Raw genomic sequence first — 23,011 nt, 5'->3', positions numbered from 1 at the left:
AAACCCTGTCTCAAAAAAACAAAAGAAAAAAAAAGTGAAGAGCAATAGACAATTATACCTGAAGTCAACCTCTGGCCTCAACAGGAGAATATATATGCAAGTACACGTGCGCATGTGCACACACACACACAATAAAAAACTAAATGAAGCTTTCTAATTCCTAACTGAGCATGACTGAAATGGCGTATGTGACCACTTCAAAACAATGGAGAGATGGTGAACAGCAATAAAATGGAACTGGATAAAAGTCAAGTGAGATACCCATGGGGCTTAATGTTAATGGATACACAGCCATTTAAGACTTATGTGCCTGAGCCGGGCGTGGTGGCGCACGCCTTTAATCCCAGCACTTGGGAGGCAGAGGCAGGTGAATCGATGTGAGTTCAAGACCAGCCTGGTCTACAAAGTGAGTCCAGGACAGCCAAGGCTACACAGAGAAACCCTGTCTCGAAAAACAAAAACAAAAACAAAAAAAAAAGAAAGAAAGATAAATAAATAAATAAATAGTACCAAAATTCAAAGATCTGCTTCAAGCATATCAACTTCTAAGTGAAATGTAGTGCACAAACCAGATGTGATCTTGCACATCTGACCCCAGCACTTGGGAAGGGGAGGTGGGAAAAGCATAAGTTCAAGTCATCAACCTAAGATCATGTGTCAAAAAGGAGAAGAAAACCAACTACTGGTACACACCTACAACCTCAGCACTCAGGCAGCTGAAGCAGGAGGTCAGTGTTGAGACCAGCCCAGGCTACCACAGACCTACCTCAAAACTCCAAAAAGGGGGTGGGGGGCGCGACCAAGGAGACAGCTCATCAGCGAAAGCATATACCATGCAAGCCTGGCAACCTGAGTTCAATCACATAAAGATAGGAGGAGAGAAATGCATGCACAAAGCTGTCCTCTGAACTCCACACGAGAACCATGTGCATGTCCACACAAACAAGAATATTTAACTAGAGAAAAAAAATTTAATGTTTTTTGACACAGGATTTCTCTGTGTAGCCTTGGCTACTCTAGACATGATTTGCAGACCAGGCTGACCTCAAATTCACTGCCTCTGCCTCCCTGAACGCTGGGATTAAAGAGGTGCACTACCACACCCAACTTTTCCATTGAAAACTTAAGGATGCTGTGTTTAAATCTTTTATCTACCTCTAATATATAGGCAGCCCAAACAGAATGGACCAGTATTCTAACATGAACATAAAAGGTAAAATGGAGCACACATCTGAGAGGGGGGTTGGAGGTGGGGCAGGATCAAGGTATCCTCCATCTTACAAGCTGTACATAGAAATGATCCTCACCAGCCAGGTCCTGAGTTCAATTCCTAGCAACCATACAGTGGCTCACAACCATCTATAGTGTGATCTGATGCCTTCTTCTGGCCTGCAGGTGTACATGCAGATCGAGCATTCATACATATTCATAAATATTTTTAAAAATTAAATGAGCCCAAGATGTGAATAGGACAAATGAAAACACAGAAAACGGATACAGAGGTAAAGTGGCCATGGTCACACTGCTAGTTCACTGTGAAGGCAAACCTGAGGTGGTAAGAACTGTTTTCTTATACCCCAATTACTTTTGAGGACAATCTAAGAAAATCTGTCAACCATTAGGCAGAAAGGCATCACTTAAAATTGTTATGAGACATAATTACTCAAAAGGTGGTTATCTAGGTATAAATTTATGATTAAAAAAAGCAAGTCATTCTTACTCATGATAGCACTGCTACTGACTAAATTAACACCCTACCTTTTACTAGATATATCATCTTATTTGATTATTGGGCAGGAGGAAGGGTAAAGTAAGAGAATCATTTCCTCTGGAAAAGTAAGCCCCCTGAAATTCAATAGGGTAAGACACCCAAGGCTATAAAATATGAGTAAATATTATGTGTATGTATAAAATATGAGTAAATATAAAAAATGAGGAGCCAACCTCAGCCAAACTAGGAGTGCCACGCTGTAGAATATATATACTCTGGAAATTAGCATCTGAAGTTATTGCTATTGTGAGGTAATTAGTACAATTTATTGGGGAGGTCACATTTTAAGTCTTCATTATAACTAGGTGGAACTGCAAATCAGCTTGGAGCTATCTGTCTCAATAGTTCTTTTGATGATATAACCAATGGCTCAAAAGCCACTTTTACTTACACTCAAAGCATACAGCTATATCTATCATAGGCATCTAACTTTTGTTTTTTGTTTTGGGGTTTGTTTGTTTTGTTTTGTTTTTGGTTTGGTTTGGTTGTTATTTTTTGTGTGGTTTTTTGTTGTTGTTGGTTTGGTTGGTTTGGTTTGGTTGTTGTTTTTTGTGTGACTTTTTGTTGTTGTTTTGTTTTTTTGTTTTTGTGGCCTTGGATGTCCTGGAACTCAACATCAAGACCAGGCAGGCCTTGAACTCACAGAAACCCACCTGTCTCTGCTGGAGTGCTAGGACCAGACGCATGGAGCACCCGGCGCAGCTTCCGTCTGCCATTTTACATGGCCATTATAGTCAATGTGCTACATATGCCCTAACCCTCAATGGGTGCTGTACAAGCCAGCTATTGCCCCATTTAGCAGCGACGTTCTTCTTGAGTGCACCTCGGAGTGCTGGTCCCTCAGACTCTACGCCATAATGATACAGGAATCTACAGGTCACCGAATCCACTCATCAGTTCACATTCACTACAACCTTTCTCTTCTGAAGGTCAAGCTTTGTCTGATCTTTCCCTTCCCTAACAAAATGGGGGTGCTCCAAAAGAAGCCAGATGACATAACCCAATGCTTGATACACAAGTCGATCCCCTGCAAAGCGCTTAAGGAGCTCACATTCTGCTTCAGTATTGATCCTAAGCCTTTTAACAGTTTAAGCTGACCACAATCCTCCCCTTCCTCCTCTTCTATAAAACATTCTCCTCCTTAAACTTCCGTTTAAAAAAGTCTTCCTATACTTCTCGTTCCTTGTCCTATACATATACAAAAAAAAAAAAAAAAAAAAAAAAAAACCATAAAAAATGAGCATAGCATACACATGGAAAAACCTGTGTTTAATTAAAATACCATGTCCTTAAGAAGCATATTGTATAATTCAACAATAAGGCCTGTACAGAAGCTCAGAACACTAAATCTGAAGGCCACAATAAAAATGCCCCATCACAGGCTAAGTAATTTAAAGAATAAAATGTAAAAGTAAGGTATTATAATGGCTTACTGTTATCATATCACTAAGCTTTCACTTTAAGCACATTATTCAAATTGTACAGATTGAAGAAAATACTCCTAGGCTGTGTATTAGCTCAATGTCTTACTGCCAAGACTGTAGAGCAGCATTCAATCCCTGGACCCAACATGATAGAAGAAGAGAGGAAACTCCTGCATGTTGTGCTGACCTCTGTACATCATGGTGTGCGCACGCACACACACATATACACAACAACAACAAAATAATAATAATGATAGTGATGATGATGATGATGATATAAATCTTAAAGCCAAGTAAAAATTGTGTAAAAAACTGGAATATTTAAAATAAAGTACACCTGGCCCAATGCTAGCCCAACTCACACAACCTTATTTTACTATACTTCCCAAACTTGGAGATCACGCTATATATATGCCACAAACTAGATGATAAAGCAGAAAAAAAACGGATCAATTACTGAGATCCAAAAATTACAAAAGGATGCTACCAGTACCCTAGGTATTTGTCAATAAATACTAAGGGATAAGGTGTAATATACTAATCAGCACACATACCAGGGACTATCTAGAAACTAGTCACTCACCTTTACTTAGTGAAATACAACAGTCACTAGGATATACAGAAAATGTATGGTTGGGGGGGTTGGTTTGGGGGGAATTGTTGTTTGTTTGTTTGTTTGTTTTTGTTTTTGTTTTTTGTTTTTTTTTTGTTTTTGTTTTTTGTTTTTTTTTTTTTTTTTTTTTTGTTTTTTTTTTTTTTGAGACAGAAGAGTTCTCTGTGTAGCCTTGGCTGTCCTGGACTCACTTTGTAGGCTGGACTCGAACTCACAGATATCTTCCTGCCTCTGCCTCTTTGAGTGCTGGGATTATAGCTGTGTGCCACCTCACCTGGCTAAAGTGTGTTTGGGTTGGTTTGTTTTTTTGGTTTTTTGGTTTTTCAAGACAGGGTTTCCCTGTGTACCCTTGGCTTCTTGGATTCACTTTGTAGACCAGGCTGGCCTTGAACTCACTGCAATCCACCTGCCTCTGCCTCCCAAGTGCTGGGATTAAAGGTGTGCGCCACCACCGCCTGGCTTAAAATGTGTATGTTCTTTTTTTTTTTTTTTTTTTTTTTTTTTAAGATTTATTTATTATTATGTATACAGTGTTCTGTCTGCATGTACACCTGCACGCCAGAAGAGGGCATCAGATCTCATTATAGATGGTTGTGAGCCACCATGTGGTTGCTGGGAATTGAACTCAGGACCTCTGGAAAAGCAGGCGGTGCTCTTAACCTCTGAGCCATCTCTGCAGCCCCAAAATGTATGTTCTTATGTTTGATTACACTTATACTTCAAAGTGCTCACATTCTCCATTCAGATGACTATGTTCATAAGAAATCAATCCAAGCCAGTATGGTGGCAAAAGGCAGGTAGAATTCTGCAAGTTCAAGGCCAGCCTGGTAGACATGGTGACTTCCAGGTCCAGGACAGCCAGGGCCACAAAGAGACCCTGTCTCAAAAAAAAAAAAAAAAAAAAAGACAAGTGACAGCAGAGAAATTATAGCACATGCTTTTTATCCCAGTACTGGAGGCAGAGGTAGGCAGATCTCTATAAGTTCAAGGCCAGCCTGGTCTACAGAACAAGTCCAAGACAGTCAGGACTACACAGAGAAACTCTGTCTCAAAAAACAAAAGGAAAAGAGAAAAAAGAATTCCCAGGCATGGTGGCTCACATCTGTAATCCTAGTACTCAGCTGAGTTTGGAGGACTGCAATCAGTTCAAGGCCAGTAAAGGCTTAAAAAAAAAAGTTTGTGTGTGTGTGTGTGTGTGTATACACACACACACACACACACACACACACACACATATTAATTAAGATCCTTAAAAAAAGAAGAAAAGAAAAAAAGAAAGAAATGCTGGGTAAAGCAGGGCTAGTCATGACATATACCTAAGAGACCAAGCCAACCTGACTAGAAAAATAAATGCTGCTAAGGCACTAAGAAATTTCCGTAAACTAAGTGAGGTCAGGGTTCAACAGGTTGCTATGTTGCACATAAGACTGAAAGATGTGCTGGGTGATGGTGGGGCACACTTTTACCGAGCACTCAGGCAAAGGCAGGTAGATCTCTGTGAGTTCAAGCCCAGCCTGGTCCACACATAGAGTTTCAGGACAGCCAGGACTACACAGAGAAATCCTGTTAACATATTAAAATCATCCAATATTTAAACCTGAAAGAACCTTAAAGAGTTTCTGCTGAGTTCCTTTTCAATTGAGGAGGACAGCTAGCATCTGTGTGAGAACTAACAGTTGGCTTATGAACAGAAACACTGATTAACAGCAAAACTCAGGCTCCTGTTCAGAAACCCCAGTTCAGTGACAGGCAAACCTGTTAGAAAAAGAAAGCGCACATCTGGCCAGGTACAGTCAGTCCATGGCTGTTATCCCATCACTCTGGAAGCTGGGGAGGCAGAGCCTGTTTCTGCCACATAGTCAGTTCAAGGTCAGCCCAAGCTATGTAGTAAGACTGTCTCGAAGAGGAAGAGGAAGGGGAAAGGGAGAGAGGGAAGGAAGAACAGCTGCTCAAGCTCATTATCCCACTAACACAGAAGAATCTGAATGTGCTCACACAGGAAGAGCTGTGCCTTGGATGCGTGGGGAGAGGGACATTATAGTGGTTATCACAACCGTGTGAAGACCACTGTGCTTTTCCAAAAGAAATCCTTAAAAAGAAAGTAGCAATCGCAAAGGAGGGATGAAGCAGAGCCAGATTTTACAGCTATGAAAGAGATAAGTAAGCAAACAGTAGAGATAGGCAGTGTCTGGCAAGGAAGGAAAATACAGTTCACAGAGAGGAAAGCCTAATGCTGCAGGACCACAGAAACGTTTCCTTTCCAAAAGAAAGGAAATGTAAGTTTAACAGTGTAACGAAAAATCCTGAATAAAGTATGGAGAACGGCATGCCAACTAAGAATCAGCTAGAAGAAATCGCTTTTAAAAGATGAATTGCAAGCCGGGAGTGGTGGCGCACGCCTTTAATCCCAGTACTTGGGAGGCAGAGGCAGGTGAATCTCTGTGAGTTCGAGGCCAGCCTGGTCTACAAAGCGAGTCCAGGACAGGTAAGGCTACACAGAGAAACCCTGTCTCAAAAAACCAAAACCAAAACCAAAAAACGAAAAAAAACAAAAACAAAAACAAAATAAAACAAAAGATGAATTCTAAAAGAATAAACATTATTCCCTCAACGTAAAAAAGTATATTTTCGAGCCAGGCGCAGTGGCCCACGCCTCTAATCCCAGCACTCAAGGAGGCAGAAGCAGGCCGACTGATGTAAGTTGAAGACCAGCCTGGTATACAAAGAGTGTTCAGGACAGCCAAGGTTGCACAGAGAAAGCCTGTCTCAAAGAAAACAAACAAATAAAAAAAAATATTTTTTCAATGTTCTTAAAAACCTTATAAAAAGGTAGTTAGGGAGCATAGATTTTTTTTTAACCCAAAATAGGTTTGCATTTTTACAAATCTATGTGGCAAATTAGCGTGGGATTTGTAGCATCAAAGATACTTGTCCATCATTTTATACTGTGAACTCTCCACCAGATAATATTCCAAGAACATTCTGATTAGTACTCAATGTATAGGGACAAACAACATGCTATTATAAATTTAAAAATTAGATTTTATACAGCCAAGCATGGCAGCACATGCTTTTAATTCCAGCACTGGGTTCCTAGGGGGATAAAGGGAGACAGAATCTCTTTGAGTTCAAGGCCAGCCTCATCTACATAGTGAGTTCCAGAATAGCCAGAGCTACATAATGAGACCTTGTCGGGGAAAATAACTGGACTGTATTCCATCAAAAAAAAAAAAAAAAAGTCACAGCCGGCTGTGGCTCACTCCTTTGATCCCAGCACTTGGGAGGCAGAGGCAGGTGGATTGCTACGAGTTCCAGACCAGCCTGGTCTACAAAGCAAATATAGGATAGCCAAGGCTTCACAGAGAAACCCTGTCTCAGAAAAGAAAAGAAAAAAATTGCCTAAGGGGGTTAGAGAGATGGCTCAGCAGTTAAGAGCACTGGCTGCTCTTACAGAGGGCCTGGGTTCAATTCTCAGCACCCACAAAGCAGCTCATACTGTCTGTAACTCCAGTTACAGGTAATCTGAGACCTTCACACAGCATATGCAGGCAAAATGGCAAAATACCAATATACATAAAATAAAAAAATTTAAAGTGATTTCTTTAAATTGTCTAAGTATGTTTTACTTTTATAACTGGTTCACTTGCCTAGATATGGAAAATAATTAATTTATTTATTTTTATTACCTTGGGGTATTCAAGTGCCTCAGTGCAACTTGTAGAGGTCACAGAACAACTTAAGGGAATCAATTATCTCCTTCCACCAAGTGGGTGCTTTTACCTGCTAAGGAGCTCATTGCATGAAAATAATGCTTTAGGGCTAGAGAGACAGCTAAGTGCTTAAGAAGGCATATGCTCTTCCAGAGGACCTGAGTTCAATTCCAAGCACCCACGCCAGGTGGCTCACTCACATACATAGACATAATTAAAAATATTTTAAAAAGCCAGGTGTGGTGGTGCACACCTTTACTCCCAGCAGAGGCAGGTGGATCACTGTGAGTTTAAGGCTAGCCTAGTATACTAAGGGAGCCCAGGTTTAAGTGAACCTACTTACAAGAAATCATTTGGAGTGATGCCATTAAAAATAAACTTTCAAATATCCATATTTTTCCTTATTCTCTTTCAAAAATAAAATCCCCATAGAAACCTGTGAGGCATGGTGATGCATGCCTTTAGTCCCAGCAGAGGTAGGAAGATTTCTGAGTTGGAGGCCAGCCTGGTTTAAAGAGCGAGTTCCAGGACAGCCAGGGCTACACAGAGAAACCTTGTCTCAGAAAAAAAAAAAAAAAAAGAAGAAAGAAAGAAAGAAAGGAAAGGAAAGGAAAAGAAAAGAAATAACAAAATAAAGGAAGGAAGGAAGCTAATGAGGACTGGAGATGCTAGCTGCTCTACCGAAGGGCCAGGGTTCAATTCCCAGAACCCACATGGACGTTCACAACTACTCAAACTCCAATTCCAGGGAATCAGATAACCCTCTTCAGCACAGATGGCCTCTGTGGGCACAGCATGCATGTGGTGCACACATAAACATGCCAGCAAAACACCCATACACATAAAATGCTAATAATTAAAAAAAAAACCTGACTTACTGAACCACAGAGTCAACCTATACATTTAAAATGGACAGTTTTAATTTAAAAACATATTTGGCACCATAAAAGAAGATCAAGGAGAGACATTCAGTTTCTATCGATCCACTTTAGCAAATGCTATTTCCCAATTTAAAAAAAAAAAAAGAGCTGGGCGTGGAGGCGCACACCTTCAATCCCAGCACTTGGGAAGCAGAGGCAGGTGGATCTCTGAGTTTGAGGTCAGCCTGGTCTACAGAGACACTCCCAGGATAATCAGGGACATACAGAGAAACCCAGTCTCAAAAAAGGGGGTGGGGAATATTATTTCTAAAACTGGCAAGAGTCAGTCATTCAACTAAGGACATAAATATTAGACCTACATGCGTTATCATCAGATAGCATGAATTTGAGTTCAAAATGTCAAAATGAACAGCATCAAAGTCAGTCCTGGTGGAAGGGCTGGAGACGCAGCTCCATGGTAGATCAGTGCATTTGCTTTTATTAGGTCTGCTGCACAATCTGCATCAAGTGTCTAAGCACTTTCCATTAGAACTCAGTATGCCCGTTATCATGGTAGCTGGTAATTCAAGCACAACACAGTCATCCATTCTGTCATAAACTGAATTGTCATCCTTACACAGGTGCAAGCTCCCGGGGACTAAGGCAATTCAACACACAAGTGTCTCTTGGCTGTAGGAACAAGCAGCTGGTCACTCCTTGAGGCCAGTGAAACAACCACAGACAACAAGAAATTTCAAAACTTTAAAAAAGTTAAATATCCCAGCACTTGGGAGGCAGAGACAGGCGGTTCGCTGTGAGCTCAAGGCCAGTCTGCTCTGCAAAGCAAGTCCAGGACAGCCAGGGATACACAGAAAAACCCTGTCTAAAAAAAAAAAAAGTTGAAACAAGGCTGGAGAGATGGCTCAGGGGTTAAGAGCACTGGCTGCTCTTCCAGAGGTCCCGATTCAATTCCCAGCAACGACAATGGTGGCTCACAGCCATCTATAATGTGATCTGATGCCCTCTTCTGGCCTGCAGGTGTACATGCAGGCAGAGCACTGTATACATAAAATAAATAATTTTTTTTGAAGTTGAAATAACTAAGATCCTCATATACAAATATCAGTACTTAGTAGGCTTTTTTCTATCCTTGGTTAAAAACGTAAACTCTAGCTGGAAATAGTGGCCCATGCCTTCAACCCAACACAGGCTCTCTGTATATGGAGCTGCAGAGCAGTCAGGACTACACAATGAGACCCTGCCTCAAAAGGAAAACAAAACAGTAAACTCTTCTAACTCCACTTAATGAGTTATTAAAACAAATTCTGTGAGCTACTTACAGAAGGCATCAGCCTAATTATCTAGCATTCAACACAAGTTCACAGGAAGGCTCACTGAGCCTATTACATCATTCAGCCTTTCTCGCCTCAGCTTTTCACACACAAATAAAAATAAATATTTTTAAAGCCAGGCATGGTGGCATACACCTTTAATCCCAGCACTGGGAAAGCAGAGGCAGGTAGATTTCTGTGAGTTTGAAGCCAGCCTGGTCTACAAAGCACGTGCAGGCCAGCCAGGACTACACAGAGAAATCCTGTCTTGAAAAACCAAAAATAAGCCGGGTGGCGCACACCTTTAATCCCCGCACTTGGGAGGCAGAGCCGGCGGATTGCTATCAGTTCGAGGCCAGCCTGGTCTACAAAGCGAGTCCAGGACAGCCAAGGCTACACAGAGAAACCCTGTCTCGAAAAAAAAAAAAAAAAAAAGAAAGAAAGAAAGAAAAAAGAAAATCCAAAAATAAATAAATATTTTAAGTGAACCCTTATTTGAGTTAAACATTTATTACTTCTATAACAAATTAACATAAATTTCTCACGGTAAGCCTTGAAAACTTATGGCTTTGCATCCTAAGATCAAGGTGTTTAAGCTTCTAAGAAAACATTGTGCTGAATAATTTATGTATCTTTCTCTTAATTACACTGTAAGAGATGACAAAAATAGTGTTTTAAAAATTAATGTCCTTGCTGGGTGGTGTTGGTACACGCCTTTAATCCCAGCACTCGGGAGGGAGAGGCAGGCGATCGCTTTAAGTTCGAGGCCAGCCTGGTCTACCAAGTGAGTCCAGGACATATAGGGCTACACCTTGCCTCAAGAAAAAAGAAAAAAGAAAGAAAGGAAGGAGGAAAGGAAGAAAGAGAGAGAGAGAAAAGAAATCTAAAGACCAAAAGGTTAGAATTGAAGGGAAAAGTCAAGCATAATAGCATATGCGTCTAATCCCAGCACTTAGGAGACAGACACAGAAGAATCAGGAGTCCAAGGTCATCCTTAGCTATACAGCAAGTTCCACAACAGCCTGAGCTTAAAAAAAAAAAAAAGAGTTTAACTTCTAAAAAATAGAGAAAGTTGAGGGTGGAGAAGGGCTTAGCAATTAAAATCACTTGCTGTTCTTCTGCAGGACCCAAATTTTGTTCCCAGCAGTCATGTCAGTCTTTTTGTAACTGCTTGTTAACTCCAGATCCAGGTGACCTGACACTTTTCAGGCTGCCATAGTACACGTAAGTGCATGCGCACACATGTGCACATAAATAAAAATACAAACTACAATCTCTTTTTTTAAACAGGAGGTGGGGGTGGGGGACAGGGAAAATTGTATCATTTCAACCCTTCATTAAACTTTGCACATTCAGTTTTGGTTGTCCAGGCCCGTGGCTCTCCAGCTTCCTAATGCTGCAACCCTTTAGTTCTATTACTCATGTAATGGTGACCCGAACCATAGAATTACTTCATTACTACTTCATAACTGTAATTTTGCTACTGCTATGATTGTCATGTAAATATGTGTGTTTTATGATGGTCTTGGTGGCCTGTGTGAAAGGGTCACTTGACCTCAAAGTGGTCATGATCCAAAGATTAAGGACCACTGGTCTATGCATATTTTTTAAGGTTTATTTATTCTGTATATGAGTGCTCTATTTGCAGGTACGCCTGCATGACAGAAGAGACCATCACATCCCATTATGATGGTTGTGAGCCACCATGTGGGTGCTGGGAATTGAACTCAGGACCTCTGGAAGAGCAGCCAGTGCTTTCAACCACTGAACCATCTCTCCAGGCCTTATTTATGCACATTTTAAATCGTTCTCCTTTTTACATTTATTTCATCTTATGCGTATGTTTTGCTTGCACTTATGTGCACCCACTACATGCTTGCCTGGTTCCAGAGGTTGAAAAAGCACATTAAATCCCCTGCAACTGGAGTGACAGCTGTTGTAAACTACATTATAGACCACCACCTTCAGAATGCTAGGTCCTCTGCACAAGCAACAAGTGCTTCTAACTGCTGAGCCTATCTCTCTAGCCCCTTAAATCCTTTTTTTAAAGTTCTGCACAGCAAGTCTTTTCGATCAAGTTTAGAATATAAGCTCTACTTAATGCTCTATTTAAATCTAATGTTCTATAATTCAGCCCGTTTATACAGTAATGTTTACTTCATCAGATGGGCTACTAGAACAGTTTGTGTAAATGGAACCGGGTTGAATGAACCAACCCCTTGTAGGGTTTGGGAAGGGTTGTTTGTTTGAGACAGACTCTCCCTGTGTAACCTTGGCATCCTGGAATTTACTACATAGACGAGGCTGGCCTCAATCTCAAAGAGACCCACCTGCCTTTGACTCCCGAGTGCTGGTATTATAGTCACGTACCACCACATGCAGCTCTATGTAGGTCCTTAACTTCCTCTGTCTATTCCCCAATCTGTCAAATAGGTCAAAAGGACTGAGTCCTATAAAAATGTTTACTGGTCAGATTAAAGAGGAAGCCCTTCCAGTACCTCTCAGATTCCATAATCAGTTATGTGATTATACCAAATAAACAAACTAGATTGCCTCAATCCTAAGCAATTCTCTCATGAGAGGAAGCCCCTGGCAGAACTGCAAAAAACAAAACAAAACAAAGCAAAACATAAAACAACATTCTCCTATACCAGCCCCAACTCTTTACAGTCCCATAAAATCAAACTAGTTCTCATGGACAAAAGGCTACGTGTGATTACCTCTTCATCAGCCTTAGAATTTTATGTGTGGGAAAACTCGGCAAATAAAAAAATAACCTTCCAAAACTACAAAACTTTTCCCTCTATCCCAAGTCGTCTCAATGAAAGTTCTCTAGTAAAGAGTCAAAAACAAGTCAAAGTAACAACAAACCAGGAGCAGAATTATCGGCCCTAGGACCACATCCCAGCTGTCTCTACTCTCTAGTTTGTAGCTCAGATGTTTCCATTTCCTTCCACCCTTCTCCCCTTACTGCCGGAGTGTCAATTAGAAAGCCAATAGTCACATCCTCGGACTGCTGGCAAGCGGGGGGGGGGGGGGGGGGGGGGGGGGGGGTGTGAGAGAAGCGGTTCGAGGATCAAGGAAGGAAAAAAGGGGGGAAACATTTCAGAATCACGGTTTCCCCTACAAACAGCAAGGTAAAGGGCAGCCTTGTGTCATCGAGCTATGGGGGGGGGGGGGGGACAGAGACGCTGGTGGAGACATTAAAAAGATGTTTCGGTGTGTATGCACTTGGGAGTCTCCAGGCAAGCTGAGGCCCCAGCAGAAAAGTAAGAAAACCTGTGCTTTCCCTACTCCTGCCCCTAAGGGGCAGCTACAGAAAAAAAAGGGGAAGGGGGAGAATGCGGGATATTATATTGCTCCTATGGGGGTACATATAGAGGGACATACACAAATAGACGGGGGGGGGCTTTAGTTATCCCCAGTTATGAGGGTGGAGGGGTTTACGGGAAGAAGGAACCTCTACCTCCTTTCAAAAAGGGGGAGTTAAGGGAGACCGATTAAATCCAGATGGAGCGCCACAGAAAGAGCCCCCAAGTCACTCATTCCCCCCCCCCCACACACACACACACACAAGAGCAAGCGGAAGGGCTGGGATAAAGGGGATGGAGGGCTGGTCATGGGCAAGGCCCCACCCCCCCGGTTTAGGAGGGAAGGAGAGCCCCGGCTCACAGCCGAATCCCCGGGCCGCCCCCTCGCGTCCCCCCGGCCCGACCCTTCCCCGGCCGGCGGAGCCCCCGGGAGCCCGCGAGGCATCCGCTCCTTCCTCCCCTCACCCACCGCGTCCCCACCCCCACCCGCTCCCACCTCCCGCCCGCCGCGGGCCCGTTACCTGCTCGTCGAAGCGGCTGACCACGGCCTGGACCCATTCCACCGGCCTGTGTGCGGCCATGTCCTCCCCGCGACCCGGGGGCGGCGGAGGGCCGGGCGGGCCGGCGTCCGGGACCCGCCGGAGGGCGGGCGGCCGGCGCTGAGGTGAGGGCAGCGGCGAGCCGAGCGGCTGAGGAGTGAGGGCAGCTAGCGTTCCCACGGGGGTGGGGACCGGGGCCCGCGCGGCCCGCCGGGAGGGGGACAGGGGAAGGGGGGCGTTGGCGAGGAGGCTGGGGGAAGGGGTGGGGAGGGGAGCCCGGGGAGGGGAGGGCGCCTGTGGGTGGCTCTCCCCACTAGCGCCGTCTCCCCTCAGCCATCACAGTCCGAGACGCCGCCATGACACCCCACCGGAAGTGGGATCCTTTCCACGGCTCGGGGAGAGGGAGAGCGAGCGAGCTCGAGATTGAGAGCGCGGCTGGGAAAGGGGAGGGGAGGGGGGGGCGAAGCGAGAGGGAAGGGGCCTGCTGCGCATGCGCCCGCGCCGGCCGGTTTCATTAATGAAAAAGCGAGTCCTCCTGGAGGTGACGTCACCTAAGTCCTCGGGGCCTCGAGGCGCGAGTCCCTCACCGCTGCCGGTCTCCCCCACCTAGACTGGCGCGGGGCTCTGGCCGAATCTGAGCCGACTCCCGAGCGTTGGCTGTCATCACCACCGCCGCCTCGGTCAGCCCTTCCCCCGCCGGCCTCCGGGCTTGGATTGCTCCCGGGGTTGGAAGTTAAGGTGTCCTGAGGCTAGGCTTTCTCTTTCTTCGCAGATCTCTGCTGCTGATCTCTGCGAGAGGCTGTGTTCTGTCCCCTCTCCGCCTTCTTCACTTAAAAATATAAGGCGCACGCCGCCATGCAGTCGATGGGGCTTCTGGAGGTGCTGAAAACAGTTTGTTAAAGGAAGGCTAAAGAGAGATTCCGTGATTTTTTTTTTTTTAAGTCGCTTAAATTCCAAAGCAAGACCCAGTGGCAATCCAAGTTCTCAGGAGACTCCAGAATCCCCAACCTGAAATTCCTCTACCAAACTGAAGTTAATAAAACTTTTGCACGGTTGATAATATAAGATTAAAGATGAATTCACTATACTGTAAAAAGGGCCTAACAAAAACATCCATAGTTTCGTTTCAGCCTTTCAGCAAACCTTTCCGATAGGGCTCATTAGCTTTACCTAGTTGATGAATGAATAGGGCGCTGGAGGTTCCAGGGTATACCCAAGATCAGAGCTGATAGAAACCAGATAGTTTGGCTTTAAGGACAAGCGGGAAGGGCGCCCTCTCCAGAAACAAAGACATCCCTAATGCCCAGGACCAAGAGTTCAAAGGACTTGTGTGGGGTTGGCTGTGCACTGTTAGAAAAGAGGACACTCCCAAAAGGTAGTTTGCGCAAGGCTAGCCTGTTCTACATGGGGATTTCCAGGCCAACCAGGACTACACAGTGGAGGGGAGGGGGCAGCGCCCTTATCTATATCTGACATTGGACTTTGAAATGAGCGTTGTTCCGGGTGCTGGAGAGATGGCTCAGAGGTTAAGAGCACGGTCTGTTCTTCCTAGAGGTCCTGAGTTCAATTCCCAGCAACCACATGGTAGCTCGCAACCATCTAGAATGAGATCTGGTGGCCTCATCTGGTGTGCAGACACATATGTGGGCAGAATACTGTATAAATAATAAATAAATATTAAAAAAAAAAAAAAACAAATGAGTGTTCCTCAATGCACTTTACTCAGGTCAATGTTAAAATGTGTTTACAGGCGAACATGGAGGTGCTCTTCTTTATTAGAGGCAAGCGAGCCTTAATGAGTTCCAGGCCAACCAGTGCGCCATACATAAGCATCACCTTGTCTCAAAAACGAACAAAACGTGTATATGCTCAGAGCATACATTAGATTCACCAGCCATCAGCCACACAGAAAGATACCAACTGGGGTGATAAGATGAAACGAAACCACAATTTTCATTTCACCACAGAAAATCCACAAAGCCAGTAACCCACGTACAAAGTGATAGGTCTGTAAGAGAAATTTCAAGTCTGGGTGGGTTGGTGACCTTCCAAAATGCATACGGAAATTAATGTTTCATTCCACTAAAACCAAAGGACAGAAACTGGCTGTTTCTATCATCTCCTCTTTAAAGATGCAACGTAGATACTGACTAATTTCTTTATATGATGTCACAAATGACAGTGCTGAGAGAGATGAATGAATATTAAATAGCCTTCTGTGTTTTCGAGATCTAGGACCCCTGAAAAACCTCTTCCTTAGAGCCCCAAATAGCATCCCAACATGTCTACTTCACTGCCACAAATCAACCCTCAACCTCCCTTTCCTTTTCTCACACTCTGAAAACCCTGGGCTGTGTCTGCTTTGTCCTGGCCTTTGTCTTTGATTCTCTTAGATGTGGCTGGGCCCTGGGCTCCCTGCCCTCCGTTGGCATTCCACTGCTGAACGTCCTCTGTCTCCTTCTCCTCCTCGGCTGCTTGTCTTCGTTCCTCTCTAGCCTTAAGTGCTGGCTACTTGTTTCTTCTTTCCTTACTCAGGCTCCAGCCAGTGGGTCCAGTGGGTCATGAAGTCATCTTACTGCGCAGGTGTATAAAGTGCTGTTTCCTCCCCTGCATGGGAAGCCCCTCATTGCCAATGGAGGTCCAGCCTTCCCCCCAGCCTCCTCCCTAATGAACCCAGTCAGTTCTTGTAAACCAGTATTAAGTATCTGTCAGCCTAATCCTACTCCATAAATTTTGTCAGGCAATACATAGTGATATGATAGAGAGTCTAAACCGAATCACCAGTGAAGGTGATGACTGATGATCTAAGGAGTACCTCCCACCCCATCCCATGTTTAAAGAATAGATATCACTCAGCTCCAGACAATTACTGCCACAATGGGATGTTGACATCCTGGTGCTAGAACTTCCAGTTAGGAAGAGAAGCTAGAAATCCAAACTCGTGTATAGATGTTTCTAATGTTTGCACTGTTCCGGGCAAATCACACTTTTCAATGTTATACAGCCAAAGTAAGTAGCTTTTGGAAACCAAGTGGACGGCTGTAGTCTAGTTGGGGAGAGGCATGCGCTTCTGAGTAGAGTAGAATTTGGTTTGTATCCTAACTTTCCCTCTTCAAAGGTGAGTAGTAGTAAGCCGGCTGCAGTGGTGCACACCTGTAATCCCAGCACTCAGCAGGCAGAGGCAGGCAGATCTCTGTGAGTTTGAGGCAAGCTCGGTCTACAAAGTGAGTCCAGGATAGCCAGGGCTACACAGAGAAACCCTGTCTCAAAAAATCAAAACAAACAAATAAGCAAGGTGAACAGTATTAGAGATTATCTAAGTGTCCGATAGTTTTAAATGTATCTCTGTCATTTATTCCCTACTTTGTTAGATTTTTTTTAACTGGCGATTATTTTTCAAGAGTCTTTTAATTTTTGTCTGTAGGAGTGTTTTGCCTGCATGTGCATCTAAAGCACCATGTGTGTGCAGTGCCCGAAAGAGCCAGGAGAATCATCAGATCTCCCTGGAACTGGAATTACAGACAGTTGTAAGCCAATATGTTATGTGGGTGCTGGAAATCAAACCAGAGTCCTCTGGAGGAGCAGCCAGTGCTCTTAACCGCTGAGCCGTCTCCCCAGCAAGGATCTTGTTCAAAGTCTCAAGGTATTTCCTCACTCCTACCCTCTCCCCATCCCCACTGGCACAGCACTTGCCCTCCCCTCTACCCCTGCATGCCAAAGAGCTCAGGCTCTTCTGACACAAGACACACAAACATACACATAAATAAAAATAAATTTTTTAAAAAGAAGGCTGGAATATAATACCAATGGAAGAACGTACCAGTGGGTGCAATCTAACAGTTTTTTTTTTTTTTTCTTTTTTTTTGTTTGTTTTTTAAGACAGGGTTTCGGGCTGGAGAGATGGCTCAGAGGTTAAGAGCACTGGCTGCTCTTCCAAAGGTCTTGAGTTCAATTCCCAGCAACCACATGATGGCTCACAACCATCTACAATGTGATATGATGCCCTCTTCTGACATGCAGGCAGAGCACTGTATACATAATAAATAAATAAATGTTTTTTTAAAAAAAAAGACAGGGTTTCTCTGTGTAGCCTTGGCTGTCCTGGACTCACATTGTAGACCAGGCTGGCCTTGAACTCACAGGGACCCACTTGCCTCTGTCTCCCAAGTGCTGGGATTAAAGGCATGAGCCATCACCACCCAGCTTTTTTTTTTTTTTTTTTTTTAATTTGAGGAGGAAATGGTAGTTGAAGCACAGGAATACACCTATAACCCTAGCTTGGAAGATTAAGGCAGGACAGTGCTGAGTTCAAGACCAACCTGAGCTAGTGAGACCCCTGACTGAGAAAAATAACACATGCAGATAAAATTATGTAACTGTAAATGCAGTAATTCTATGCTGTGGGAAAAGTGAAAGTCTTAGAGTGACTAACCAGCAACAGCTAAGGACAGAGGTCAAAGTGTCTCCTCGTCCCCCTAAGAGAAGGCATAAGAAGCTGACCAGGGCTCACTTATAAGAGCAATAGAACTCCAAAATGATTCTCAGGTCTGCCAAGGCTGCTAGGCCAAGGTCTGGGCTAACAGTTGGGAAAAATAGGACTCTGACACCTGTGACAGGGCATCTTTTCCCATCATTTACAAACATTAAAAACCCCATATCCCAGCTGGGCATGGCAGCACACACCGGTAATCCCAGCAGGTGGATCTCTGTGAGTTCCAGGCCAGCCTGGTCTACAACCCGAGTCTACAATGTGAGTCAAGGACAGCCTAGGGTACACAGAGAAACCCTGTCTCAAAAACAAAACAAACCATATCCCCTTGAGTGCTCCAGGGTTATAGAACAGTGTCTCTGTCCTCTGCATGAAAGGCTGCGGCCACATCATCTCTCATCCATAAGTATACCTACCTTGCAGGACAAAATAAGCCCTTCTCCGGCTCTACAACACTTTTCCACCTGCCTACCAGACTCATACCTGAAGGCAAGCCACAAAATAATAACCTTTCCAAGGAAACGTTAGAACCACCAGAGGAGGAAAGGCAATGTGTATATGAAAGGAGATAAAGCCACACACACACACACACAGAGAGAGAGAGAGAGAGAGAGAGAGAGAGAGAATGGATCAGGGCCCCAGATTGTTTTGGGAAAGGAGAGAGGAGGAGAAAACATAATACCAAGCAAAGCAGAGTTTATTGATATAAGCACATTCCTGTACTGTGGTATCTACATCCGGGTGAGGGCCCCAGGAAATGGTGCTAATAGGTTACTAGGATGGTTCCAGAAAGCAATTGCCTGTACTCAGCAAAGAGAAAAATCAGAGCTGTCTAAAAAACAACAATAACCACTAGGCACAGGGAAGCCTGCGCAGGTATTGCCAGCGCCCAGGCACTCAGGCAGGAGGATCGTGACACGCAGACCAGCTGCAGTGCTCAGTGAATATGAGGCCCGCTTGAACTAAAGACAGGACTCAACAAAACAAAAGAAAACAAGACTTGGGTTGCTCTCTGTAGACCATGGCTGTGACAAACAATGTTAGAGTTAGAAGCAGTAGGCTTTACTGTATTCTAGAGTAAGGAGCATTGTTTTAGATGCCAAGGTTAGAGTGGGCCTGACCCCCAGTGAGCTGTACACATAGTTAATAGACCACTGGAAGAAACATAGGTGGGCAACCAGTCAGGTCCAATAAATTTTTTTTTTCAAGACAGGGTTTCTCTGTGTAGCCCTGGCTGCCCTGGAACTCTCTTTGTAGACCAGGCTGGCCTCAAACTCACAGAGATCCCATGTCTCAGCCTCCCGAGTGCTGGGATTACAGGCATGCACACCGCACTCGGCTCTCTTGCCCCATTTCTTTTTTAAAGAAATGATTTGTTTATTTTTCTTTTATGTCCATTGATGTTTTGCCTGCATGTATGTCAGCGTGAGGGTGTCAGATCTTGGAGTTACAGACAGTTGTGCCATGTGGGTGCTGGGAACTGAATCCCGGTCCTTTGGAAGAGCAGCCAGTGCTCTTAATCACGGAGCCATCTCTCTAGCCCCTTGCCTCGTTTCTTGATCCAAACCAATTTCCAGAACTCAAAACTTAATAAGGCTGGGTCTTCAGCAAGTCTGCCCTGACTGTAGAAGTCAAGTGGACTTATTTAGTTGCTAGGAGATCCATTCTTTGTCATAGCAGGACAGTCCTGAACCCGCCCCTGTCCATTTCAACCAAAAGCATACGACAACATGGCCATCTTGAGGGCATGGCAGAAATGAGAGAGCAGGTACAGAGCAGCAGTAGAGGCGCCTACTTCCGATGGTGCTCAAACAACTAATTCTCCTAGGTATCCAACGTGCCGGAAATGGTGGGCACTTTTTGTCACTTGCTTTCTATCCTCCTTCCTGCTAATAAAGCAAAGTCTCCAGGTAAAGAGAAAAGAAGCCTAGGCCCAACCCTTGTCCTTCCTTAAGTGGTGATACTGACCCTGGACTGTCCACCTCTGGAGTTCAGACTCCACAGAACAAGGAACTCCTTCATGATCTTAAGCAGATACCTCCAGATGGAGGGCTGTGGACGCCCTATCAATACCAGTGGGTGCTATGACTTGAAAAGACTCAAAGGTAAGTAGCTGCTAAGAGAAGATTCAGGAATGGAAGGAAACACGACTTGGAGAAGAATTGCTATGGATTGTAACCGGGAAAAGATACACTAGGAATCGGGATTAGGGGGGTATTACTTTGTTGTTTGGGGTTCTTTAGTTTGTTTGAGGGTTTTGGTGGTAGGAATTGAATTCAGAGACTCATGCATGCTTAGCGTGCACACCACCCGCCAAGTCACCTGTTACCCCACTTGCTAGGTTCTCCGTCTAGGTGTAAAGCTGCAGAACTGAGCCCATGGGTCGTTTGGGCTGCTTACTGTAAGTGCTCTCATAACTCTCACTGGCACTGTGCTGACAAGATGCTTTAAGAATGTTGGGCTAAGTCAGGCTTGGTACTCCAGAGGCTGACACAGGAAGGCTTGTCAGAGGTCTGAAGTCAACCTGGGCTACGTTGTGAGTTGCAGGCTAGACGTGGCTACAGAAGAAGGCCTTGTCAAAACAAAACACAAACAAGACACAAAACAAAACACATGCTGATCTAACAACCAGCATGGCCACTGGGAAGGGACACAAAGAGAAATAAGAGACAGAAACCGACTCCAGTGGTCCGTCACTCGTTTTATCTTGGGCTGAAATAAGTTCTCTCTTTTTGCCTTTTCCCTAAATTCCACCTCTCCTCCTCCTCTAAACTTGCTTTGGCCAGTTCACTCCAGTCTTTCCTCCCCTGACCCTTCAAGCACGTAGTCACCTTGTCCTCATCTCAGTCTTTCTCAGCCTCTAGCTCTACAGATAGCAAACCACAGGCATGCCACAATAAATTTGTTTTGATTGATTAATCAAAGGGAGCAGCTGGAAACAATTAGTTGCAGGCTAATTGTCATCAGTGCCTAGGTAACAAAGGCTTCTATGTGCACTCACCCCTATGCAATGCTCTGATCCAGGAATTAAAATAAGGGAGTTATAAACAGCTGAGAAAAACATGCCTTTCCTCCAGGTAGCCTAGAAGTTGGGTTGGTTTTCTCCTCAGTCTTTAGTGACATAGTGTCATAAATATTCCTTTCCAAGCCAGGCGGTGGTGGCTCACGCCTTTAATCCCAGCACTCGGGAGGCAGAGGCAGGTGGATCTTTGTGAGTTCAAGGCCAGCCTGGTCTACAAAGCTAATCCAAGACAGCTAAGGCTAACACAGAGAGACCCTGTCTTGGGGGGAAAAAAAATCAAACAAACAAAAAACAAAACAAAACAACAACAAAAAAGATTCCAGCTTCTTCCTGTCTCTGCTTCCACATTGATAGAACAGCTTTGCTGCCACAGGCATGATACGCTGACTGTTCCCATATAAGATGATTTGAGCATGCGCATCAGGCCTAGGGCGCTATTGTCTCACCAGGGCTACTCTCTTTCTTAGAAAAGGCTCCTGGTTGGCTCTTGTTGTTAACCACTTAGTCGCAGATGGAGACTGTGGTCAGAAGAAGGGAGGAGGTAGCCAGCTCGTTGTTGTCATGGCTGCTGCCTCTCAGGTGGCTCTCATTGCTCCAAGGCTCAGAACCCACAGCCTGGCAGGGCTGTCCTGTCTGCAGCTGCTCACGATGAAGGGATGAGGGAAAAAGTACACGGTCTCCATCGACCCTCAGCCACGGACCATGGTGAGCTTGAGCCCCTTGACAGCTCCCAACCCTGGAGAAGACAGGGCTTGGCTGCCCAGCCATGGCTGAGAGGCCTGCTGAGTTGCCCAGTCTGATAGGAGAAAGGACAGAACAGAGTTTCTTGTGGTTCCCAGCAGCATCAGAAGTTTTCCAAAGACGTACAGACTCTCAAGTGGGAACCTCAAGGCCAGACCGTAGGAGAAAGCTCTAGCCTTGTCTTGTGGAGACTCAACTCTCTGCGAGTTCCCTCAGGACTCTGAGAACCAGTCTCCCAGTAGTTTCACTGCTCCTGCTCTCAGGCTCCCCTGCCTTCCCAGTTGTGCCTGGACACTCAACGGTGTGAGCTCTACTCCATCTGCACAACCCAGGTGGTGGGGCAGAAGGGCAAGACCCTCTGATCAAGAGGGCTGTATCAGGCCTGGTGGCTGCAGGCACAAGCCCCGGCATTGGCTCGCTGCGGCGATCAGGGCCGTGGCAAGCAATTGTGTGACCTGTTCACAGACACTGCCTAAGATGTGAAAAGCCACGTGTCCTTGCAGTAGAAGAAACTGGATGGGGAGGGAGGGGGGCGGGAATATTTGGGTAACAACATATGAAACATGGCTATGAAGCAGACAGGACCGGTGGAGTTACAAGCTGGTCCAGCAGAGCAGGGAGGAGAGTGCCAGGGACGGAGCCATTCTGGGCAAAGCCCTGGAGGTCTGGCTGAAGGACTGGAACACATTACTCCTAGCTCACAAAAGATGAGTGTTACCTAAGTCCATAATCACAGCTACATGCTAGCTTGCTCAGGTCTCAGAAAAGCAAACTTTTTGTTTTGTTTCTGCTTTTTTTTTTTTTTTTTTTTTTTTTTTTTTGAGACAGGGCTTCTCTGTGTAGCCTAGGCTGTCCTGGACTTGCTTTGTAGACCAGGCTGGCCTTGAACTCACAGCGATCCGCCTGCCTCTGCCTCCCGAGTGCTGGGATTAAAGGCGTGCGCCACCACGTCCGGCTTTTTTTTTTTTTTTTTTTTTTAAAGCAAACATTTTAACCATCTTCAGGAGTTGGAGCCACAGCTTTATCTTTGGCCACAAACACATATATCTTTTTGTAATGTCAAGTTCTTGGTTTCAGCATCTGCAGTTTACCTAAACAGAATGGGAGCACGTGGGAAGTGTGTTGAAGTCACAGCATGGGTAGGGAGTCTGGGGTACTCATCCCAGGAAACAAGCAACAACCAATGGAGCTGAGTCAGCA

At 44.8% G+C, this 23,011-nt stretch overlaps 1 protein-coding gene across 2 annotated transcripts in view; it reads right to left on the bottom strand.

Annotated features, from left to right (window-relative positions):
• Nf1 (neurofibromin 1) overlaps nucleotides 1-13,664 on the bottom strand; it is a 243,776-nt gene extending 230,112 nt beyond the window's left edge. For both annotated transcript variants that reach the window (XM_051158073.1, XM_051158074.1), the window contains exon 1: nucleotides 13,542-13,664. In XM_051158073.1, coding sequence (XP_051014030.1) covers nucleotides 13,542-13,601 — 60 coding nt within the window. In that variant the 5' untranslated portion in view covers nucleotides 13,602-13,664. The remainder of the gene's footprint in view (nucleotides 1-13,541) is intronic.
• Nucleotides 13,665-23,011: the final 9,347 nt, after the last annotated feature.

The sequence above is a fragment of the Acomys russatus genome, chromosome 16 (assembly GCF_903995435.1).
Source record: "Acomys russatus chromosome 16, mAcoRus1.1, whole genome shotgun sequence".
Classification (NCBI taxonomy): domain Eukaryota; kingdom Metazoa; phylum Chordata; class Mammalia; order Rodentia; family Muridae; genus Acomys; species Acomys russatus.
Note: the sequence above shows the minus strand (reverse complement) of the source record. Positions and strands in the feature narration are given on the sequence as shown.